General features: G+C 44.1%; 1 protein-coding gene across 1 annotated transcript in view; it reads left to right on the top strand.

The window, feature by feature from the left end:
* The first annotated feature begins 16,201 nt into the window (after positions 1-16,201).
* The window catches only part of lhfpl4a (LHFPL tetraspan subfamily member 4a), a 55,950-nt gene continuing 48,040 nt past the window's right edge, over positions 16,202-24,111 (top strand). The window contains exon 1 of the mRNA XM_046312919.1: positions 16,202-17,297. Within this exon, the coding sequence (XP_046168875.1) occupies positions 16,892-17,297 (406 nt within the window). The 5' untranslated portion in view covers positions 16,202-16,891. The remainder of the gene's footprint in view (positions 17,298-24,111) is intronic.

Here is a 24,111-nt window from a genome sequence, read left to right on the forward strand (position 1 = left end):
TTCGATTACAGGCTCAAAATGGCCAGAAACAAAGAACTTTCTTCTGAAACTCGTCAGTCTACTTTTGTTCTGAGAAATGAAGGCTATTCCATGTGAGAAATTTCCAAGAAACTGACGATCTCGTACAAGGCTGTGTACTGCTCCCTTCACAGAACAGCGCAAACTAACCAGAAAAGAAAGAGCAGTGGAAGGCCCTGGTACACAACTGAGCAAGAGGACAAGTATATTAGAGTGTCTAGTATGAGAATCAGACGCCTCTCAAGTCCTCAACTGGCAGCTTCATTAAATCGTACCCGCAAAACACCAGTCTCAACGTCAACAGTGAAGAAGCGACTTCAGGATGCTGGCCTTCTAGGCAGAGTTGCAAAGAAAAAGCTATTTCTCTGACTGGCCAATAAAAGATTAAGATAGGCAAAGAACACAGACACTGGACGGAGGAACTCTGCCCAGAAGGCCAGCATCCCGGAGTCGCCTCTTCACTGTTGACGTTAAGACTGGTGTTTTGCAAACTGAAAATAGTTGTGCAGCGACCTGACAAAGCTTGAGAGGATCTGCAGAAAAGAATGGGAGAAACTCCCCAAATACTAGTGTGCCAAGCTTGTAGCATCATACCCAAGAAGACTCAAGGTTGCAATCGCTGCCAACGGTGCTTCAACAAAGTACAGAGTGAAAGGTCTGAATACTTACGTAAATGTGACACTTCTGTTTTTTATTTTTAATAAATCAGCAAATATTCTAAAAAACAGTTTTTGCTTTGTCATTATGGGGTATGGTGTGTAGATGAGGATTTTCTTTTAAATCCATTTTAGAATAAGGCTGTAATGTAACAAAATGTGGGAAAAGGGAAGGAGTCTGAATACTTTCAGAATGCACTGTATACATAGAAATATTGTCACGCCTTGGTCATTGTATCTTGTGTTTTTGTTATATGTTTGGGTAGGCCAGGGTGTGACATGGGTTTATATGTTGTATTTCGTATTGGGGTTTGTATTAATTAGGAGTGTGCATTAGTAGGGGTGTGTCTAGTTAGGCCTGGCTGCCTGAGGCGATTCCTAATTGGAGTCAGCTGATTCTCGTTGTCTCGGATTGGGAACCGTATTTAGGCAGCCTGAGTGCGCGTTGTATTTCGTGGGTGATTGTACCTGTCTTTGTGTTAGTCACCAGATAGGCTGTATTTGTTTCACTTGTTTGTTGTTTTTGTATTTTCAATTATTTCATGTACCGCTTTATCTTTATTAAAGGTCATGAGTAACCTACACGCTGCATTTCGGTCTGCCTCTCTTCTAACAACAGAGGAAGATCATTACAGAATCACCCACCACGATTCACAGACCGAGCAGCGTGTGAACTGGCAGGAGCTAAAGGAGGACGATATGGACGGCAGAAGCAGGGATTATACGACGTGGGAAGAAATCGACAGGTGGGCAGCCGACCCAGTGCGTGTGCAGGAGCCCGCCTGGGATTCTCTACAGCAATGCGAAGAGGGCTACAGGCGAATCGAATCAACGAAAAAGACACGCCGGGAAAAACGGAGAGGCGCTGGTTTAAACAGGCAGCGACAGCTGGAGCAGCAAAGGGAGGATGAATTATTTGGAGAATGGACATGGGAAGACGTATTGGATGGTAAAGGTTGTTACACTTGGGAGGAGATATTGGCCGGAAGAGATCGCCTCCCATGGGAACAGGTGGAGGCACTAAGGAGAGCAGAGGCAGTGGGAGATAGGAGCCGACGATACGAGGGAACACGGTTGGCAAGGAAACCGGAAAAACAGCCCAAAAAAATTATTGGGGGGGAGCTAGAAGGGAGAATAGTTATGCCAGGTAGGAGACCTGCGCATACTCCCTGTGCTCACCGTTGGGCTAGAGAGACCGGGCAGGCACCGTGTTATGCTATGGAGCGCACTGTGTTTTCAGTGCGGGAGCATAGCCCGGTGAGGCACATACCAGCTCTTCCTATTGGCCGGGCTAGAGTGGGCATCGAGCCAGGGAAGCTTGGGCAGGCTCGGTGCTCAAGAGCTCCAGTGCGCCTGCACGGTCCGGTCTATCCAGAGCCACCTCTACACATCAGTCCTCCGGTAGCAGCTCCCCGCACCAGGCTTCCTGTGCGTGTCCTCGCGCCAGTACCACCAGTTCCAGCACCACGCACCAGGCCTCCAGTGCGCCTCGCCTGTTTAGCGCAGCCAGAGCTTTTCTCCTCTCCTGCGCTGCCGGAGTCTCCTGTCTGTCCAGCGCCACCAGTGCTCCCAGTCGGCCCAGCGCGTCCAGTGCGCCTCGCCTGTTCAGCTCAGCCAGAGCCTTTCTCCTCTCCTGCGCTGCCGGAGTCTCCTGTCTGTCCAGTGCCACCAGTGCTCCCAGTCGGCCCAGCGAGTCCAGTGCGCCTCGCCTGTTCAGCGCAGCCAGAGCCTTTCTCCTCTCCTGCGCTGCCGGAGTCTCCTGTCTGCCCAGCGCCGCCAGTCGGCCCAGCGTCACCAGTCTGCCAGGATCCGCCAGACGTGCCAGTCTGCCAGGATCCGCCAGAAGTGCCAGTCTGCCAGGATCTGCCAGAAGTGCCAGTCTACCAAGATCCTCTAGATCGGCCAGACAACCTTAATCATCCAGGTCCACCAGCCAGCCAGGATTTACCGGAGCCTACTACCTGCATGAGCTTCCTCTCAGTACTGAGCTTCCTCTCAGTACTAGGCTCCCTCTCTGTACTGGGCTCCCTCTCAGTACCGAGCTTCCTCTCAGTACCGGGCTTCCCCTCAGTACCGGGCTTCCCCTCAGTACCGGGCTTCCCCTCAGTACCGGGCTTCCCCTCAGTACCGGGCTTCCCCTCAGTACCGGGCTTCCCCTCAGTACCGGGCTGCTTCGGTCCCGGGCTGCCCCTCTGTCCCGGGCTGCCCCTCTGTCCCGGGCTGCACCGCTGTCCCGAGTTGCCCCTCTATCCTGAGTTGCCCCTCTATCCTGAGTTGCCCCTCTATCCCGAGCTGCCCCTCTGTCCCGAGCTGCCCCTCTGTCCCGAGCTGCCCCTCTGTCCCGAGCTGCCCCTCAGTTATGTGGGGATCAGGGTGAGGACTATTAGGCCATGGTCGGCGGAGAAGGTGGATTATCCTAGGACGCGAAGGGGAGGAACTAGGACATTTATGGAGTGGGGTCCACGTCCCGAGCCAGAACCGCCACCATGGACAGACGCCCACCCGGACCCTCCCTATGCTCTTGAGGTGCGTCCCGGAGTCCGCACCTTAGGGGGGAGGTTCTGTCACGCCTTGGTCATTGTATCTTGTGTTTTTGTTATATGTTTGGGTAGGCCAGGGTGTGACATGGGTTTATATGTTGTATTTCGTATTGGGGTTTGTATTAATTAGGAGTGTGTATTAGTAGGGGTGTGTCTAGTTAGGCTTGGCTGCCTGAGGCGATTCTTACCTGTCTTTGTGTTAGTCACCAGATAGGCTGTATTTGTTTCACTTGTTTGTTGTTTTTGTATTTTCAATTATTTCATGTACCGCTTTATCTTTATTAAAGGTCATGAGTAACCTACACGCTGCATTTCGGTCTGCCTCTCTTCTAACAACAGACGAAGATCATTACAAATATCAATAGAAAACAGGTCAAATGAAACAAAGTGCAGCTAGTTTGCAGTCTTACCAGCTTCAATTTGAAGTGGCTGTTAGCTGTGTGGTTGACTAGCTCCTCTGAACAACAGTGTCCTGACAAGAGGGCACATTTTCTATGCCAAGTGAAATCACACATCATTAGCTCATTGTTATGGATGTCTCCAAATAAATGTCACTAGAAAACAGTTTAAAAATGCAAATGCAGCTACTTTGTTGTTATTCTGGCTGCACTGTTTGAAGTGACTAAGTTAGCCGTAGTTGGATAGCTAGCAAGCAAGGGATAAGAACGTTATAAGCCAGTATGACAATAGAACATTTAGAACGAACGACTGGGTCACGTCCATGGATATAGAGCAAAAAGAATTAACGACTGGGTCACATCTATGGCAACTGAACCGAAAGAAGGAACAACCAACCGGATTGGCTAGCAACCCTAGATTTGTGTTGGGACAATATCTTGTGGAAGGATGAAAAAGTATGAATAAATGCGTAAAAATAACTGTATTAATGAAAATATGTAAATCCTTATTTGAATATGTTGGTAACCTGTTGTATAAAAGTCATAATGCCCTTGAAGTCGGTGTTTGGAGGGCATATTGGCACGTGAAACCTGTGAAACATAGTGTAGATGTCTAAGCATGGTTCAAGTTTGGTCCGGTCCGGACCAAATCTAAACCAATCATACACAAAGAGTAACAGTTAAAATTTTGGACACACCTAATCATTCAAGGGTTTTTCTTTATTTGTACTATTTTCTATATTGTAGAATAATACTGAAGACATCAAAGCTATGAAATAACACATATGGAATCATGTAGTAACCAAAAAAGGTTTAAACAAATCCAAATATATTTTATATTCTTCAAAGTAGCCACCCTTTGCCTTGATCACAGCTTTGCACACTCTTGGCATTCTCTTAACCAGCTTCACCTGGAATGCTTTTCCAACAGTCTTGAATGAGTTCCCACATATGCTGAGCACTTGTTGACTGCTTTTCCTTCAGTCTGCAGTCCAACCCATCTCAAACCATCTCAATTGGGTTGAGGTCGGCTGAATGTGGAGGCCAGGTCATCTGATGCAGCACTCCATCACTCTCCTTCTTGGTCAAATAGCCCTTACACACCCTGGAGGTGTGTTGGGTCATTGTCCTGTTGAAAAACAAATGATAGCCACACTAAGCGCAACCAGATGGGATGGCATTTCGCTGAAGAATGCTGCGGTAGCCATACTGGTTAAGTGTGCCTAGACTTCTAAATAAATCACTAACAGTGTCCCCAGCAAAGCACCCCCACACTATCACACCTCCTCCTCCATGCTTCACGGTGGGATCCACACATGCAGAGATCATCCGTTCACCTATTCTGCGTCTCACAAAGACACAGCGGTTGGAACCAAAAATCTATCATTTGGATTTATCAGACCAAAGGACAGATTTCCACCGGTCTAATGTCCATTGCTCGTGTTTCTTGGCCCAATCAAGTCTCTTCTTCTTATTGGTGTCCTTAAATAGTGGTTTCTTTGCTGCAATTTGACCAAGAAGGTCTTATTCGTGCAGTCTCCTTTGAACAGTTGATGTTGAGATATGTCTGTTACTTGAACTCTGTGAAAAACATATTTGGGTTGCAATTTCTGAGCCTGGAAACTCTAATGAACTTATCCTCTGCAACAAAGGTAACTCTGGGTCTTCCTTTCCTGTGGTGGTCTTCATGTGAGCCAGTTTCATCATAGTGCTTGATGGTTTTTGCGACTGCACTTGAAGAAACTTTCAAAGTTCTTGACATTTTCCGATTGACTGACCTTCATGTCTTAAAGTAATGATGGTCTGTCATTTTTCTTTGCTTATCTGAGCTGTTCTTGGTCTTTTCCCATTTACATTTACATTTAAGTCATTTAGCAGACGCTCTTATCCAGAGCGACTTACAAATTGGTGCATTCACCTTATGACATCCAGTGGAACAGCCACTTTACAATAGTGCATCTAAATATTTTAAGGGGGGTGAGAAGGATTACTTTATCCTATCCTAGGTATTCCTTAAAGAGGTGGGGTTTCAGGTGTCTCCGGAAGGTGGTGATTGACTCCGCTGTCCTGGCGTCGTGAGGGAGTTTGTTCCACCATTGGGAGGCCAGAGCAGCGAACAGTTTTGACTGGGCTGAGCGGGAACTGTACTTCCTCAGTGGTAGGGAGGCGAGCAGGCCAGAGGTGGATGAACGCAGTGCCCTTATTTGGGTGTAGGGCCTGATCAGAGCCTGGAGGTACTGAGGTGCCGTTCCCCTCACAGCTCCGTAGGCAAGCACCATGGTCTTGTAGCGGATGCGAGCTTCAACTGGAAGCCAGTGGAGAGAGCGGAGGAGCGGGGTGACGTGAGAGAACTTGGGAAGGTTGAACACTAGACGGGCTGCGGCGTTCTAGCGTTTTACCAAATAGGGCAATCTTCTGTATACCACCCCTACCTTGTCACAACACATCTGACCGGACCAAATCTGAACCAATGATAGAAGTCTATGTTTGGGCCGCACCAAAACAAATGACACAGGAAAGATGTCCGGTCAGGACCGGAAAACGACTTTGAATAGGCGTCGTGTCGGTCCGTGCTTACTGGGGTATAAATTGCTTTCCTTATTGCCAAGGCAAACAGAAAGCCAAATATGGTGTGGTATGAATGAAGGTGCATTGCATATGTTTACTGAAAGAAATATACAGTTGAAGTTGGAGGTTTACATACACCTTAGCTAAATACAATTAAACTCTATTTATCACAATTCCTGACACTTAATCCTAGTAAAAATTCCCTGTTTTAGGTCAGTTAGAATCATCACTTTATTCTAAGAATGTGAAATGGCAGAATAATAGTAGAGAATTATTTATTTAAGTTTTTATTTCTTTCATCACATTCCCAGTGGGTCAGAAGTTTACATACACTCAATTAGTATTTGGTAGTGAAATAATCTGTTTAAACAATTGTTGGGATTATTACTTGTGTCATGCACAAAGTAGATGTCCTAACTGACTTGCCAAAACTGTAATTTGTTAACAAGAGATATGTGGAGTGGTTGAAAAACTAGTTTTAATGACTTTTAATGACAACCTAAGTGTATGTAAACTTCCAACTTCAACTGTATGTTTCAGAGGTGAATGAATGAAAAATCGCTCTATAGTTTATAGCCAAACCGTTAAACAACACAATATCGACCATTCGTGCGTTTCTGAAATATTCTATTCACCCGTTGGCAGATTCTGTACTTCCATTAATTCTTTTTGACTGGTTCCGGGGGACTTTCAGACGAGTCTTATGAGACCTGTGGGGGTCCTAAAGCAAAACATATATGTGTCTGTGAGAGTTCCATCTTTCCACAGAGGGGTAGTTTGTAGGCCAAACCGTTCGGACTCCACAGACAATTTTGTGGGAAGACCGATTTTTGAGATGTCTCATGGTCTGACAAATACCTCTCTGTGTTAAGCATGTGTAGCGGAGGCGAAGTCAGGTGCAGGAGAGCAGAGTGTAGCAAACAGGCGCACTTTAATTCCGTTCCAAATTGACAGCACAATGAATACATACAGGTGCCAAAACCACAGAAACAACTAAAGTAATGCGCCTGACAAACCACATAACAATAAACAGTTACACACAAAGACATGATGGGAAACAGAGGGCTAAATACATGTAGGTTGATTAGGGAAGGAAAACCAGGTGTATATGGGACAAGACAAAACAAATGGACATATGAAAAATGGAGAGGCGATGGCTAGAAAGCCAGTGACGTCGATCGCCGAACGCTGCCCGAACAAGGAGAGGAGCCGACTTTGGCTGAAGTTGTGACACTCTGGCACTGTCACCTTTCACTGCAGATGAGGAAGTGTTACACAGGAGGATGTTTATTTTAATTTTTATACTAATTAGATTAGATTGCCTGTTTTAAGCCATTCAATGGTTGTTTGCACTTCAGAAGAAAAAAAAATCCTCTTTTTAGTGATAATTAAGATGTAAGGCGGCTCATTAAGATACGATGAGTGAGAGTGCCATTCCAGTTTATGTAATCTGTTGTGTTCTACCATTACTTTTTAAATATGACGATGACTAGCAGGGGCGCAACTTTGGTTTTAGAACCTGGCTGTGGGTCTGGGGGTTTTCCCTTATAATTTTTGGGGGCATCTAAAGCTCATTTCCTTAATTTCTACACAATATAATATGACCCTTTAGATGAGCGAGAAAGTTATAGACACACAAATATCATACCCGCCGAAAAAATGATTGTGATGTTGAGAGGTTAGCATGTCTTGGGGGTATGATATTTGTGCATCTGTCTTTCTTACTCATCATCATTCACACTTCATTCAGGATTATCCATAATCATTGTAGCATCCAAATCAATGTAGAAGTGTTTAGAAACATATTCTATTCTTATTTACAATAAGGACTCTGAAATTACACATACATTATTTACCATTCATTTCTATTGGGCAAAAAAATGATCTGAAACACAACCAAAATAAACAGTAAACATGTATTCAACAAATTTGTGGATTCACAAGCTTGATGTAGTCATTGCGTGCTATGAGTGTCGGACTAAATACTTAACTTTTTACTACTTTAATACACATACAAGGGAGTTTGTCCTAATACTTTTGCTCCCCTAAAATGGGGGTCTATGTACAAAAGTGCTGTAATTTCTAAACAGTTCACCCGATATGGATGGAAATTCCCTCAAATTAAAGCTGACAGTATGCACTTTAACTTCACAGTCATTGTTTGATTTCAAACTTTTGGAGTATAGAGCCAAAAGAAGAAAAAATGATTCACTGTCCCAATATTTACGGAAGATTCAGCGCTCCAACCCAACACACCCCACTCAGCTTTAGAATCTTAGTAAAACATTCGTTATTGGTTTCGAGTCTGTTAGGCCAAGACCAGAGTGACAACCAACTCTATGGCAGAACCTAGGGCCAGGACTGAGCAGCCCAGCAGCTAGGGATTGCCTAAATAGGTATCTCCCCTGACGTGGACATGTTTTCAATACAGACTCTTTTGTCGTATAGTATACCATATAAGGCATCAAGACTTTATGGAGGTTGTACAGTATACCCTTAATCTTGTAATAAATCAAATCTAGTGATACATAACTTGACATTTATGCCATTCATTGTGACGTTGTGGGAGGATAACCAACCTTCCGATTAATGGCATTGCTAGGTTACACAGTTTCTTCTGATAAGAGTCTTCAGTATCAACATTTCCAAGCAAACAAAAACAGGGAGAAGGGTGAATCTGTAAACATGTTGAGATAAAAGAACATACTCTTTGCCAGAATGCAGCCAGCCTTCACAAGAACATAACATATGCAAATAGATCCCCTTTTTGTGTTTTACACCTCCAGCAGTGGAATAACATTTCTGAATGCATTATATTCATGTTCACTGGCATATAGTACGTTCTATGGATGGTCTTAAACTGCAGTAATTTATGTCTGTGATTATATGAACATGACTCGGCATTCAAGCATATCTGTATCCATTCATCATCATCAATGGTGTCTCCCAGGTCTTTCTCACATTTTTGCTTTACATATTTTGTGTCATGGGGAAAAACCTTTATCAACCCTTGATACAGTTTGGAAATCAACTTTAGAGGTTTGTCTGGCTTCTGGCTTGTCCAGTGTTTGCTGCACAGAGAGAATAAAGTGTTGCGTCTGCAAAAGTTCACGTCAGCGCCGTCACAGATTGGTCTTACCTAGTTGCCTGAGGCTGGCCTGCTGAGTCCCCTGTCACCATCTGATCCTTCTCAGATGAAGCATGACGAAGAATTACCTTGGTGTACATTCGTACATTATATTATCCAAGAATAGAATCAATGGTTCAATAATTGAAACTAGCGTTATTCCCAGATCCCAGACTGTAGCCTACCCTTCAACTCAAGATTGGAACTTTGCATAATTTCACTGGTTGTTATAATATATTGCAACATTCACCTGAGCTCTGTAGACTGGTCTTCCCTGGCTGTCTGATCTGCTGGGACAACTGTCCCCATCTGATCCTGCTAAGGCATGATGAGCATAGTGTTGTGGACTGACTGCACCATGACAGTGAAGCCTGTAGAGCTGTTCATACCATGTCAGTGTGAAAAGTAGGGAATTAGCTTGGGAAACTGACAGATCAACAACATTACATTGCTGTACTGACTAATAAAAACTCACATTGTGCTGTCAAAAAAAGTCTGAATATCGGTCTTCAATCGTTTGGCCGCTGGTTTCATCGTTTTATTCGGGTCTAGTATGATTGAGGCAAAATTAATAGCTAAAGTTAGTGAAAACTAGCCAAGTTAATGTACTTCTGTTGAAATGGGGCAAAACAAAGGCTTCAAAACATTTCCATACACACAACAGCTGTTAGATACTGCTACCTGACAGATAGCTAGAGGCTAGAGCTGAACTGGCTGTGGTAGCTACTAGCTAGCTAGTTCATTCACTTCAGACAGAACTTCAGTTGAGAGGTGATTAAACATGTAATGCATTATCTAATGTTACATGTCAGTTACATGTCATTTTGTGAAAATGGCGCCGGAGGAGATGGCCGCCGTTGTACGGTCTCCTAACCAATTGTGCTATTATGTGGGGTTTTTTGCGATATTTGTAAATTATTTTGTACATAATGTTTCTGCAACTGTATCTTACGGAAGAAAAGAGCTTCTGGATATCAGGACAGTGATCACTCACCTCGGATTAGACAAAGATTTCTTCAACAACAACAACAACAAGCAGGACTCAAACGATATTCTCCAAACACCCCACAGGGCAGACATCCCAATTATTCGCAAAAGGAAGCGACGCAGAGGACAAAGAGCCGGATGCCTCGTCCAGACCCGCAGGAGTCAACTAGGAAAGCAGCCGTTACTGTCAATATTACTCGCCAACGTGCAATCATTGGAAAATAAACTCGAATATAATATATCCTACCAATGCGACATCAAAAACTGTAATATCCTATGCTTCACGGAATCGTGGCTGAATGATGACACGGATATTCAGCTGGCAGGAGACACGCTGCACCTGCAGGATAGAACAGCAGACTAAGACGAGGGGGGAGGTCTGTGCATATTTGTGAATAACAGCTGGTGCACAAAATCTAAGGAAGTCTCTAGATTTTGCTCGCCTGAAGTAGAGTATATTGTGATAAACTGCAGGCCACACTACTCGCCTAGAAACTTCTCAGCTATACTTTTCGTGTCTGTTTATTTACCACCACAGACAGATGCTGGCACTAAGACCGCACTCAGTAAGCTGTATAAGGAAATAAGCAAACAAGAAACCACTCACCTAGAGGCGGCGCTCCTAGTGGCCGGAGACTTTAATGCAGGGAAACTTAAATCAGTTCTACCAAATCTCTAGCAACATGTTAAATGTGCAACCAGAGGGGGAAAACATCTAGATCACCTGTACTCCACACACAGAGACGCGTACAAAGCTCTCCCTCGCCCTCCATTTGGTAAATCCGACCACAACTCTATCCTCCTGATTCCTGCTTACAAGCAAAAATTAAAGCAGGAAGCACCAGTGACTCGGCCTATAAAAAAATGGTCAGATGAAGCAGATGCTAAACTACAGGACTGCTTTGCTATCACAGACTGGAACATGTTCCCGGGATTCTTCAGATGACATTGAGGAATACACCACATCAGTCACTGGCTTTATCAATAAGTGCATTGAGGAAGTCGTCCCCACACTGACCGTACGTACATACCCCAACCAGAAGCCATGGATTACAGGCAACATTCGCACTGAGCTAAAGGGTAGAGCTGCCGCTTTCAAGGTGCGGGACTCTAATCCGGAAGCTTACAAGAAATCCTGCTACGAACCATCAAACAGGCAAAGCGTCAATACAGGTCTAAGATTGAATCGTACTACACTGGCTCCGACACTCATCAGATGTGGCAGGGCTTGCAAACTATTACAGACTACAAAGGGAAGCACAGCCGCGAGCTGCCCAGAGACACGAGCCTACCAGATGAGCTAAATCACTTCTATGCTCGCTTCGAGGCAAGCAACACTGATGCATGCATGAGAGCATCAGCTGTTGCGGACAACTGTGTGATCACGCTCTCCGTAGCCGACATGACTAAGACCTTGAAAACAGGTCAACATACACAAGGCTGCGGGGCCAAACGGATTACCAGGACGTGTGCTCCGGGCATATGCTGACCAACTGGCAGGTGTCTTCACTGACATTTTCAACATGATTGAGTCTGTAATACCAACATGCTTCAAGCAGACCACCATAGTCCCTGTGCCTAAGAACACAAAGGCAACCTGCCTAAATGACTACAGACCCGTAGCATGCACATCCGTAGCCATGAAGTGCTTTGAAAGGCTGGTAATGGCTCACATCAATACCATTATACCAGAAACCCTAGACCCACTTCAATTTGCATACCGTCCAAACAGATCCACAGATGATGCAATCTCTATTGCACTCCACACTGCCCTTTCCCACCTGGACAAAAGGAACACCTATGTGAGAATAATGTTCATTGACTACAGCTCAGCGTTCAACACCATAGTACCCTCAAAGCTCATCACCAAGCTAAGGATCCTGGGACTAAACACCTCCCACGACTGCATGGTCAGGGACGACTCCAACACCATCATTAATTTTGCTGACGACACAACAGTGGTAGGCCTGATCACTGACAACGACGAGATAGCCTATAAGGAGGAGGTCAGAGACCTGGCCGGGTGGTGCCAGAATAACATCCTATCCCTCAAAGTAACCAAGACTAAGGAGATGATTGTGGACTACAGGAAAAAAAGGAGCACCAAGCACGTCCCCATTCTCATCGACGGGGCGTAGTGGAGCAGGTTGAGAGCTTCAAATTCCTTGGTGTCCACATCAACAACAAACTAGATTGGTCCAAACACACCAAGACAGTCGTGAAGAGGGCACGACAAAGCCTATTCCCCCTCAGGAAACTAAGAAGATTTGGCATGGGTCCTGAGATCCTCAAAAGGTTCTACAGCTGCAACATTGAGAGCATCCTGACCGGTTGCATCACTGCCTGGTACAGCAATTGCTCGGCCTCCGACCACAAGGCACTTCAGAGGGTAGTGCGTACGGCCCAGTACATCACTGGGGCAAAGCACTTCAGAGGGTAGTGCGTACGGCCCAGTACATCACTGGGGCAAAGCTGCCTGCCATCCAGAACCTCTCCACCAGGCGGTGTCAGTGAAAGGCCCTAAAAATTGTCAATGACCCCAGCCACTCCAGTCATAGACTGTTCTCTCTACTACCCCATGGCAAGCAATACCGGAGTGCCAAGTCTAGGACAAAGAGGCTTCCCAACAGTTTTTACCCCCAAGCCATAAGACTCCTGAACAGGTCACCAAATGGTTACCCGGACTATTTGCATTGTGTGCCTCCTCCCAAATCCCTCTTTTACGCTGCTGCTACTCTCTGTTATCTTATATGCATAGTCACTTTAACTATACATTCATGTACATACTACCTAAATTCGCCCGACCAACCAGTGCTCCCGCACATTGGCTAACCCGGGCTATCTGCATTGTGTCCCACCACCAGCCAACCACTCTTTTTAGGCTTCTGCTACTCTCTGTTCATCATATATGCAGTCACTTTAACGATACCTACATGTACATACTACCTTAATAAGCCTGACTAATAGGTGTCTGTATATAGGCTTGCTACTCTTTTTTCAAATGTATTTTTACTGTTGTTTTATTTCTTAATTTTTTCTTCACACCATTGTTTAGAGCCTGTAAGTAAGCATTTCACTGTAAGGTCTACACCTGTTGTATTCGGCACACGTGACAAATAAACTTTGATTTGATTTGATTTGAGTTACACTGCTAACTCAGCTCTTAAATACATTTTTTCTGTCAAGTCAAACAGTAGTTACCTTGCCAGCTACTTCAGTCAAATAAATAGTAGCCAGTTTCTGCTCTGCTTGCTTTTACAACTTGGAGAAAAAAGCACACAAAGTGCAATGAGAAAACTGGGGGGGGGGCAAAGTGCAATGAGAAAACTGGGGGGGGCAAAAATGCAATTTGAGAATATTGGGGGTTTATGTCCCCCCGTCCCCAGTGAAAGTTGCGCCCCTGATGGCCAGTGACGGTGTCTTGTATGCATAGCTACAAGAAGATGTTTTGAATAAGAGGTGCTGCCACAGGCATTTGCAGGCTAACAATAAAATAAATGTCCTAATGTGATGAGTAGCCTAAGCATAGGACAAGATTGGGCAATGGTAGTCAGTGCAGCCTTTGTTAATTTAACTCATGACTGTTTGCAAAACAAATAGACCGATGTGAATAAAGCGCACATTGTTTTCTACTGCATAACTACAACGTGTGTGTATGTGAGAAAGAGAAAACAAGAGGGGTGTCTATTAAAACAGCACAAATGGACAGCTTTGCGATCTTTTTGGAGAAAAGTGCTCAACCCAATCCAGCACCGGCAGGTGGAAAGCGTCACTCGCTGGGCAGCACCCAACACTGTACTGCTTGCTGGACTGGTGGGCTAGTACGCCTCCGACCCCGAAGGCGAGAGAATGCCCTATTCCTTACTTGATATGGTTCCCATTCCTTTTTTGACAAATTTAGATTGGTAAACTAATAGAAAAATACATGGAAGACTATTGCGGGCTGCGCTCCAGATAACTTGATATCCAACACAAGGGGGAGAGATGGAAAGAAAGGGAGAGAGACCGAACTCAACTCAAACTAAACTGTCTAACATTCAGCAGAGCGTGTCCAACTCCAACCCCCTCACAGTTGAACATATAAGAGCATATCATGAGTGCACCGCTTACAAAACAGATCTGAGAGCTCTTTGTGCAGAATGGGGCCCATATATAAATATCCCATTATCATTTATATCAATAATGAAGCTGGAAAAGAGTTTCATTGTTTTTTATTGCAACACAAACTCTTACACCTCTTCTGCAATTGTACTATTTCACCACCAGGGTGAATGGTGAAAATAGCCCACAGTAGGGGTGCACCCCTACTTCCTGCAGCTATGATCAAATGAGAACCAGGGGTGGGGGAAATGCTGCCTTCGCAAGAAGCCTCCAAGATGTAATGGGTTCTGCTGCATCTCCAGCACCCCTACTTCCTGCGGCTATGCTTGTATGGCATTGTGTTAGTTGAGAACTGTTGTCTAAATCAGTGGTTCTCAATTCTCTCCTTACGGACCCCAAGCCATTCCAGGGCAAGCTCACCTGATTAAACTCCTCAATTAACACAATTTATGGAATTTTAACAATATAATATGACTGACCAGGAAAAATAATCCTGTATGGTTCTTCAAAAGGCTATTTGTAGAACTTTTGAGATTAAGAAATGTTCTTAATAGAGCCATTCTCAATAAAGGTTCTATAAATAACCATTAAAAATGGTTCCTTATAGTACCACAAGGGTTCTTTATAGAACCTACAAAAAAGGATTCTTTACTGAACAAAAATATAAACGCAACAAGCAACAATTTCAACAATTTTACTGAGTTTCAGTTAATATAAGGAAATCACTCAATTGAAATAAATGAATTAGGCCCTAATCTATGGATTTCACCCACTGGAGAGTCAGGCCCAGCCAATCAGAATACGTTTTTCCCCACAAAAGGGCATTATTACTGACAGAAACACTCCTCTGTTTCATCAGCTGTTCTGGTGGCAGGTCTCAGACAACCCTGCAGGTGAAGAAACCGGATGTGGAGGTCCTGGGCTGGCGTGGTTTTGAGGTCAGTTGGACGTACTGCCAAATTCTCTAAAACGACGTTGGATGTGGCTTATGTTAGGTAAATTAACGTGCAGTTCTCTGGCAACAGCTCTGGTGGTCATTCCTGCAATCAGCATGCCAATTGTATGCTCCCTCAAAACTACACATTTTAGAGTGGCCTTTTATTGTCCCCAGCACAAGGTGCATTTGTGTAATGATCATGCTGTTTTATCAGCTTCTTGATATGCCACACATGTCAGGTGGATGGAATATCTTGGCAAAGGAGAAATGCTCACTAACAGGGATGTAAACACATTTGTGCACACAATTTGAGAGAAATAATATTTTTGTGCATACGGAACATTTCTGGGATCTTTTATTTCAGCTCATGACACATGGGACCAGCACCTTACATGTTGAGTTCATATTTTTGTTCAGTATATATAGCACCAAAAAGGGATCCCCTATGGTTAAAAGCCTTATAACCCTTATTTGGCACTATATGTAACCATTTGTTTTTAGTGTGCAGGATGCAATGTGGTTAGAAAATTAACCAATTTGACGTTGCCTTTAAATCATTGCCATATTTAAACACCTATTACTTATTTTGTCAATGGATAAGTAGCCCAGCAGGTTTTGTTTAGCCCTGTAAGTCCCTGTAGCATAGCCTATACATCCATGCACCATTTTACAATTGTTTTCTCTGTAGGCTATACATCAACTTGTGTTTGGTTGGGATTTGAGAATTACCAGTGAGGTATGAGCACTGGAGGCGTTCACATTTCTGCAATATTCAAACGTGTGCGCGCCATCATCGACAACCCTCAACATCCCCCGGTGAGCGTGATCGCGCGGAGAAGAGAAGGCGGAGGAGAGAGCGAGAGGGAAAACCAGGAGATAGTATTAAAACCCCACGACCATGGGGTCTTCTATGTACAGTGGTGATACGACTAAAGCCCATATTTTCTCGTCTTCATTCTTCAAAGGACAAGTATCGGTCTCATTTTCCGGCTGTATGTAAACAACATGACAGGCGTTTGTAACGAATGCTCCCGTTTTCCTTACATCTCAATTCGTTCGCTGAAGATCCATCAGTGGGGCTCGGCAGCGCTGCTTGTCTCTCATTTGAACCGTTCGGTCTAATGGGAGTCGTGTAGCTTCATTATTAACACTCTGACGGTGGTGGTGAATGGCAAATAATGCGTCTAATCCAGTTTTTCCAAGACCATTGTTTTGTGCAATGTGAGCTTGATCGACTCTGCTGTGTCGTTACGTGTTGAGAGGAGGGAGGATCTTCCCCATCATTGTTGAATTACGCTTTGGGCTTAACGCTTCGGTCTTCCGTCATTTGGAAACCATTTGGATGTGATACCAAATAAAGCCAGAAACCTGGACCTGGACCTGGGGAGACAGTGGGCCTGGGGAGACAGTGCAGACTTTTGTGTAATTTGTATAAAGACATTTTTATCTCCATATTTTAGAGACCCCGGAGTGTGCATATCAAAAGCGTAGCTGAGGGACCATTGAAGAAGAAAGGGGGGAGACGAGGAGATTACGAGGTAACGCCAGGGGTGGGGAAAATGCTGCCTTCGCAAGAAGCCTCCAAGATTTACCATGACAACTACATGCGGAATTCGCGGGCCATTGGGGTTCTGTGGGCTATTTTCACCATATGTTTGGCCATTATTAACGTGGTGGTGTTCATTCAGCCCTACTGGATTGGGGACAGCGTGAACACCCCACACGCCGGCTACTTCGGCTTGTTCCACTACTGCGTGGGCACTGGGAACTCCAACCGGGAGCTCACCTGCCAAGGAACCTTCGCCGAATTCAGCAGCATCCCTTCGAGCGCATTTAAAGCGGCAACCTTCTTCGTGTTGCTGTCCATGGTTCTGATATTGGGATGCATCGCATGCTTCATCCTCTTCTTCTTCTGCAACACCGCCACTGTCTACAAGACCTGCGCTTGGATGCAGCTGCTATGTGGTAAGATATTGGCGTTTGGGTAGCAACCACCAAGGATGGAGCAAATCATGTATTCTGCTCACAAACATTGAGGGGTCCATTATTTTCCTCGCTGTTCAACAACACCTGGGTGTGCTGTTGTAGCCTACTGTGTGTGTGTGGTCTTGTATTACTGGGTACCGGAAATCCCCAAAAGTCCCCACAAGGATAGTAAAACAAGGAAGATTCTCTCTCATGGGGACATTTCCCGAAATCCCTACGAGGACAAAGTCTATTTTAAGATTAGGGGTTAGGTTTGGGGTTAGGGTTACAATTATGGTTAGACATTGTGGTTAGGGGTTAGGATTAGGGTAAGGGATACGGTTAGGGTTAGGGGAAATATGATTTTCAATGGAAAGTAAAACATATGGCTTGTGGGCTGTGTGTGTGAGAGAGAGAGCGAGAGCGAGATAGAGAGAGTGAGAAACAGAGAAGGGGAAACCCCTTGACGATCAAACCCCTTGCGGATTCAAGTTTGAATCTTGATCAGTGGCCACGTGACATCGGGGATGAAACAAATTGTTATAGTGTAATTATATGAAATTATGCCCATTAACTTCCTTGGAAGTATTGCAACAGCGATCACATGTTCTGTGTATGTGACCAAGTGTCCATGTAGCCATAGCCTACACAATGCCTGATTTTAATACCTGATATTTTTCACAAAGTCTTGGTCAAGTTAATTTAGTTCTCATTATTGGTAACGCACAGCTGAATTCCTGTCGTGCTTTCTTGAATTCCTGTCGTGGTTTCAAACTGGATTTCTGCGTAATTACATGCGTATAACATGGTAATGGCACTGGTTTATATAGCTCTGTCACGACCATGAATCAGACAATTGAATATGATATAATATGATTCGCTTTTTTGACTAGTTTTGAATGGAACCCAGTGAAGGACGTGTAAAACAAAATGGTGATTTGTCTGGATGGTGAGTATTAGCTTTGATATTTCTTGGCGTAATTGCGCACGCATGCACGTGCACACACACACACTTCACAGCATTGGCAAAATGGGGGGATTCGGGAAACCTCAATATGCTGTTGCACTATTGTTCTGCTTCAAAGTTATAGTATTGGAGAAGGCATGGCATGCACAGGAGAGGGAGGAATATGGTGGACTCAGTACCCCTTCAAATCAAATTTGTCCTAATTTCCTGCTCTGCCAAGTCACTGTCTAGAGAGGGAGGGAAGTAGGGAAATGGAAAGGGAACAAGAGAGAGAGACAGAGAGACAGAGAGGGGGGGAAGGGGGAGATGGCATAAGTAGTAGTTCACAGCTGGATGACACTGGGATAGGATATACTGGAACCAAGGCCTTGTTCAAAGGTAGTGCACTATAAAGGGAATAGTATTCCATTTGTGATGCTACATATCAATTTAATGGTAAGCTGTGGAGTTCCATCAGCACCTCTGTCACCAGGAATACAACAGTAGGCAACAGACTCATTTGAATGCACTCCAGCTTTACTGATAGCAGGATGTTTTCATTCAGTGTCATGTAGAATTCTAGAAAAGCAAAGGTATACAGTGCCTTCGGAAAGTATTCAGACCCCTTGACTTTTTCCACATATTGTTACGTCACAGCCTTATTTCAAAATGGATGAAATCAAAAAATGTATCAGCAATCTACACACAATACCCCATAATGACAAAGCGAATGTTTGCTAATTTATTAAAAATAAAAAACAGAAATACCTTCCTTGTATAAGTATTCAGACCCTTTGCTATGAGTCTCGAAATTGAGTTAAGGTGCTTCCTGTTTCCATTAATCATCCTTGAGATGTTTCTACAACATGATTGGAGTCCACCTGTGGTAAACTTAATAGATTGGACATGATTTGGAAAGGCACACACATCTAAATAAGGTCCACAGTTGACAGTGCATGTCAGAGTAAAGGGTCTGAATACTTATGTAAATGTGATATATATATATATTTTTATATATATATATATATATATATATATATATATATTTTCTATATATATATAAATTAGCAAACATTTCCAAAAATCTGTTTTCCCTTTATCATTATGGGGTATTGTGTGTAGATTGATGAGGGGGAGAAAAAAACGTTTGAATCGATTTAGAAAAAGGCTGTAACGTAACAAAATTTGGAAAAAGTCAAGGGGTCTGAATGCTTTCCGAAGGCACTGTACATGTAGTTCCGTTTCTCATGCAGTGTGCTTACATTTTCATCCTCCAGCTTCAGTTTCCCCCTTTCTGCCATAAAGGTTATGTCATAACATGGAATTGGTTTTTAGGGGCTCCTACAGTATAACCATTTCACACGATCGTGCCGAACCAAGACAAACTGTGTTGGATATTTACTTTTCACCTTTTCCGCACGATTCCAGCTACTATGGTGGGCCAGCTCAGTACAGCTTGGTTTGGCTATACTCGGTTCGGCTGTAGTATGAAAAGCTCTCTACAAGCCGCAAATATAGAGTGTCTTATTTTCCTCTTCTCCCCCCTTCACTCTCTCTTACTCTGTCGCCCCTCCCTCCTCTTCCTTCTCTCTGGTCCAGGGATGGGAAACTGTCCCCCTTTGTATACCTGCGGATCGACCCCCCCACACGCACATTTTGTTACTTTACAGCTTTATTCAAAAATGTATTCTATTACAATTACAATGATAAAGCAAAAACAGGCTTTTAGACATTTTTGCCAATTTATAAAAACATTTTTTAAATACCTAAGTGTGGCAGTCACTCAATTAGCCCATGTCAGCAATTTTCTGTTGTTGCTGATTTTTTAGTGGCCAACTGTCTAAACTTGTATTAATCATGATTTAATTACCGACTGGGGGGGGCCCCCAATATCATATTTAAAACTGCCCCAAATATCTCTCTGCTCCATGGCAAAATGAGTAGAATTGCATTAAATTAGTTCGAAAACTGTAAATTCCTCTCTCCACCCCATGGTAAAATGTGTAGAATTGCATTAAATTAGTTAGAAAACTGTAAATTCCTCTCTCTACCACATGGTAAAATGTGTATAATTGCATTAAATTAGTTAGAAAAGTGTAAAGTACACCCCATGGTAAAATGTGTAGAATTGCATTAAATTAGTTAGAAAAGTGTAAAGTCCTCTCTCCACCCCATGGTAAAATGTGTAGAATTGCAGCAAACCAGCTTTGACATTATTCTTTTTTTTAAATGGCCATTGGCAAAAATGTGTCATCAGGTGTCAATATGGTGGTCGCTAAAATGTTTTGCTCACAATGGGGGAGGGGGTTGGGAGGCAACAACATTTATTTTAAGGCCCCATAAAAGGCTAGGGCTGGCTCTGACTGCATGTGTGAGTATGGATGTGTGTACGCAGACCCGCGAGCCACTAATGGGCCCTCATGATGAGTTTCCAAATTTTGTGGCCCCCACCCCCATTAAAGTTGTCCATCGTTTGTCCTTCCCGTGATCCAACGTGTGTAAGATCAGGTAGGCAGACGGTATGAAACTGTGGCTGTTCTCGCTGTACATTCGTTTTGCACCTTCTGTCTCTTCCGCATGGAACAAGCTCAGAGGACTGTTGTCGTCGCGTTCGATCTCGACTTTTAGCACTTGTGCTTTTCTTTTTTCTTTTTAAATCAACATATATATATTTTGTAGTGGACTACTTTGGCAGCTGCTCAAAACTGAAGGGAAAAAAAACATGTAATCAGAGCTGCTCTTGCAGGAGTACTGATTCTATGTATTAGCCTTCCTCATCCTTTACTGACTACATGCCTTCTATACCCAAAGTGTAGCTGTCTTCAATCATGAGAGCAAGTACGTTTCGAGCACGTCGCAATGAGTGAAATCCTCCAATAGCCTTCTGTAAGAGAATGGAGGGAAGACTACAAGAAGGCATGCTGGACTGGTGCAGGCCTAGATGACATTGCTTAAAAAGTAGAACGGTTATTGGCAACATTCTTTTAAAATGTAGCAGGCTACTACAGTGTATTTCTGCAAATGCCTTTTTTTTAACACTAGTACAAGCTCAGCAGTAACTCAGTTATCTCTAAAAGATGGGCCGCATAGGTGATTTGCTGAGTTCAATGAGATATTGACTGTCGGCTCGAAAGGTGCTAACGAGGGTGCAGACGGGCAGCATTTCTCCCAGTGACAGTTTTCCTCCAGTATTTATGGACTGAGAAGTTAAAGGCCCAGTGCAGTCAAACTCCTGTGTTTTGTATCATATTGTACGACAGTTGTAAATATGTGATAAAAAAATACAAATCTATGTTATTTCCTGATAGTTGCTGGTTGAAAATACAATCTACACCTTCTAATCAGCAGGATTGTCTGGGCAGGACATTCAGCTTTCCAGGGTGACATCACCATGTGGTAAATCGGTTAATATAATATTGGGTATCAAAAACGGCTGCATTGGGACTTTGGACTCCGGATGATATCATTGGGTAGAACTTTTAAACTTTATATTCTTTCTACAAAACATAGAAATGTGCCATTTTCACATTTGTAGACACTGGAGATAATGAAAATGAGGTTGAAACGTGTGCTCAATTGCTCTTTTAAAGGCACTATTTTACAAACATCATTTACAATGTTGTAATCTTAAGAGACACTCATCGCCATACCATGTCAAGAAATGGGCCATATCCAGGTATTTACAGTAGCTTTAAGTAATGACATCACTGTGAGACCCCCTGTAAATGTTAGGTTGGATAATATGGTCCTATCTTATTAGACACATACGAGAGTCACGATTTCGTGTTGTCACCTTCAGCGGTGGCATTGTAGCTGTTTTGCTTCTGTCTGTGTGCGTGGGAGAGAATGTAGTTCCATCGTCGACCGAGAGCTCACAATAACCATTCAAGGACAGAGCGATAAATAGGCCTAGAGGACGAGGAACACGAGGTATGAGGTAATTCATGAAATCATCCACACTCACCTGGTCACCTCTCTCTCTCTCTCTCTCTCTCTCTCTCTCTCTCTCTCTCTCTCTCTCTCTCTCTCTCTCTCTCTCTCTCTCTCTCTCTCTCTCTCTCTCTCTCTCTCTCTCTCTCTCTCTCTCTCTCTCTCTCTCTCTCTCTCTCTCTCTCAATTGCTGATATAAACCATCATTGGCGTCAGCTAATGGGGGTCCTAATAAATTAAATTAGAAACATTTAAAAATCATCAAAGTTATAATTGGAAACAAAAGCCTGTGTAGTTTTTGCAGTCTGACACTGGGATTGATTATAAAATTGCGATAAAGCACTGCACCAAAGCTAACAATTTGGTTCACAGACGTTAAGTCAGATTGAAATGTTAATTTACATTTCAACGTACAAGGGGTCCAGGAGTTCCTTCATTGTTTACTGTTTACTGCCTCTTATCTTTCCATCCCTGCACCTTTTACTCTCTCTCTCACTCGTTCCATCTTTGTGCTTCTTTCTCGCTCCCTCCCTTTCATCTCTTGATCAACAACCTCATGAAAATGGCAAAGAAAGACCAATTTAATGAACGAACTAACAAATGACAGAGAAAGATGCGGAAGGATAACAGGAGATTAGAAGGACAGAATCAAGAACAAAAGAAGGGAGAGGGGAAAGTAAAAGAGGGAAAGAAACTAGGCGAAAATGTGAGTACGTTGTGGCTCTGTGTGGGTGCCAGTGGGGACCCTGTTAATGCAGATTTAAGCTCCAATCAGAGGGGATGCCTGCCCAGGGTTTCACATCGTGGCAGCCCACTCTCTCTCCCATAATCCTCTCCTTTCCCCCAGACGTTAAGCCTCCGCCAATTACAGTACGAAACCCCATTATCGATGGCAGATCACCGCTGCACGGCACACACACACACACGCATACACACCTCCCAGGGTAGAGGAGAGGAGAGATGGAAGAGAGGTGAAATAGAGAAGGAGAGAGGAGAAGGAAGCAGAGAGGGAAGGGTAGTACAAGTTAAATTCATTGGCAGGGGCTTTTGGAACAGTTCAGAGTCACGGGAAATGTAGTTAAGAGGAGTTCACAGGTAATTGTCTGGATGTGTGTAATCAATATGTACAGTATTTCTGTCTCATTAATAAGAGATAGGTGAGGGGTTGCTGTGAATGTGTGTGCATGTGTTTTTCTTGAGGGGGTTCAATAGGTTTGTTGATTTTTTTCCCATCAGAATGGAGCCTCAGAAGCCCCCTGTAAAATGTGTGTGGAAGAGAGAATAGAAAATAATGCTTTTTGATGTTTATGTTTGAGAGAGAGTGTGTGTGTGTGTGTGTGTGTGTGTGTGTGTGTGTGTGTGTGTGTGTGTGTGTGTGTGTGTGTGTGTGTGTGTGTGTGTGTGTGTGTGTGTGTGTGTGTGTGTGTGTGTGTGTGTGTGTGTGTGTGTGTGTGTGTGTGTGTGTGTGTGTGTGTGTGTGTGTGTGTGTGTGTGTGTGTGTGTGTGTGTGTAAGAGAGGGAGCAGCCTAATAGGATTGGATATGGACCTAATGCGCTCAGGCCGGGTGGAGATGATAGTTTAATCAGCTCTGTGGTGCAGCTCTGAGTTGGGGCCTCCCCTCTTCACTAGGATCTGCGGTGGAGCTCCGCTGTGTGCCAGGCTGCAGGCTGGCAGGCCAGACGCTTGCCCAGTCAGAGACAGGCGAGGGACAGCTGCTCCACACCGGAGCCCAGGACCAGGCCAGCACCTAAACTCCTCTCGTAAGGAGAGAGGGAAGGAGGGAAAGAGAGAGATGGAAGGATGGAAAGAGGGGAATGAGGGAAAGATAGCGAAGTGACCCGTTTTCAAGAAGGAAGGTGTATGTCGCACGTGAGGGGTTGCTGTCTCTTCACAGGAGAGGCATTTGACTGTCTTTTTTTCCCTCCAACAAAATGCGG

Source organism: Oncorhynchus gorbuscha, linkage group LG18, assembly GCF_021184085.1.
Source record: "Oncorhynchus gorbuscha isolate QuinsamMale2020 ecotype Even-year linkage group LG18, OgorEven_v1.0, whole genome shotgun sequence".
Lineage (NCBI taxonomy): Eukaryota > Metazoa > Chordata > Actinopteri > Salmoniformes > Salmonidae > Oncorhynchus > Oncorhynchus gorbuscha.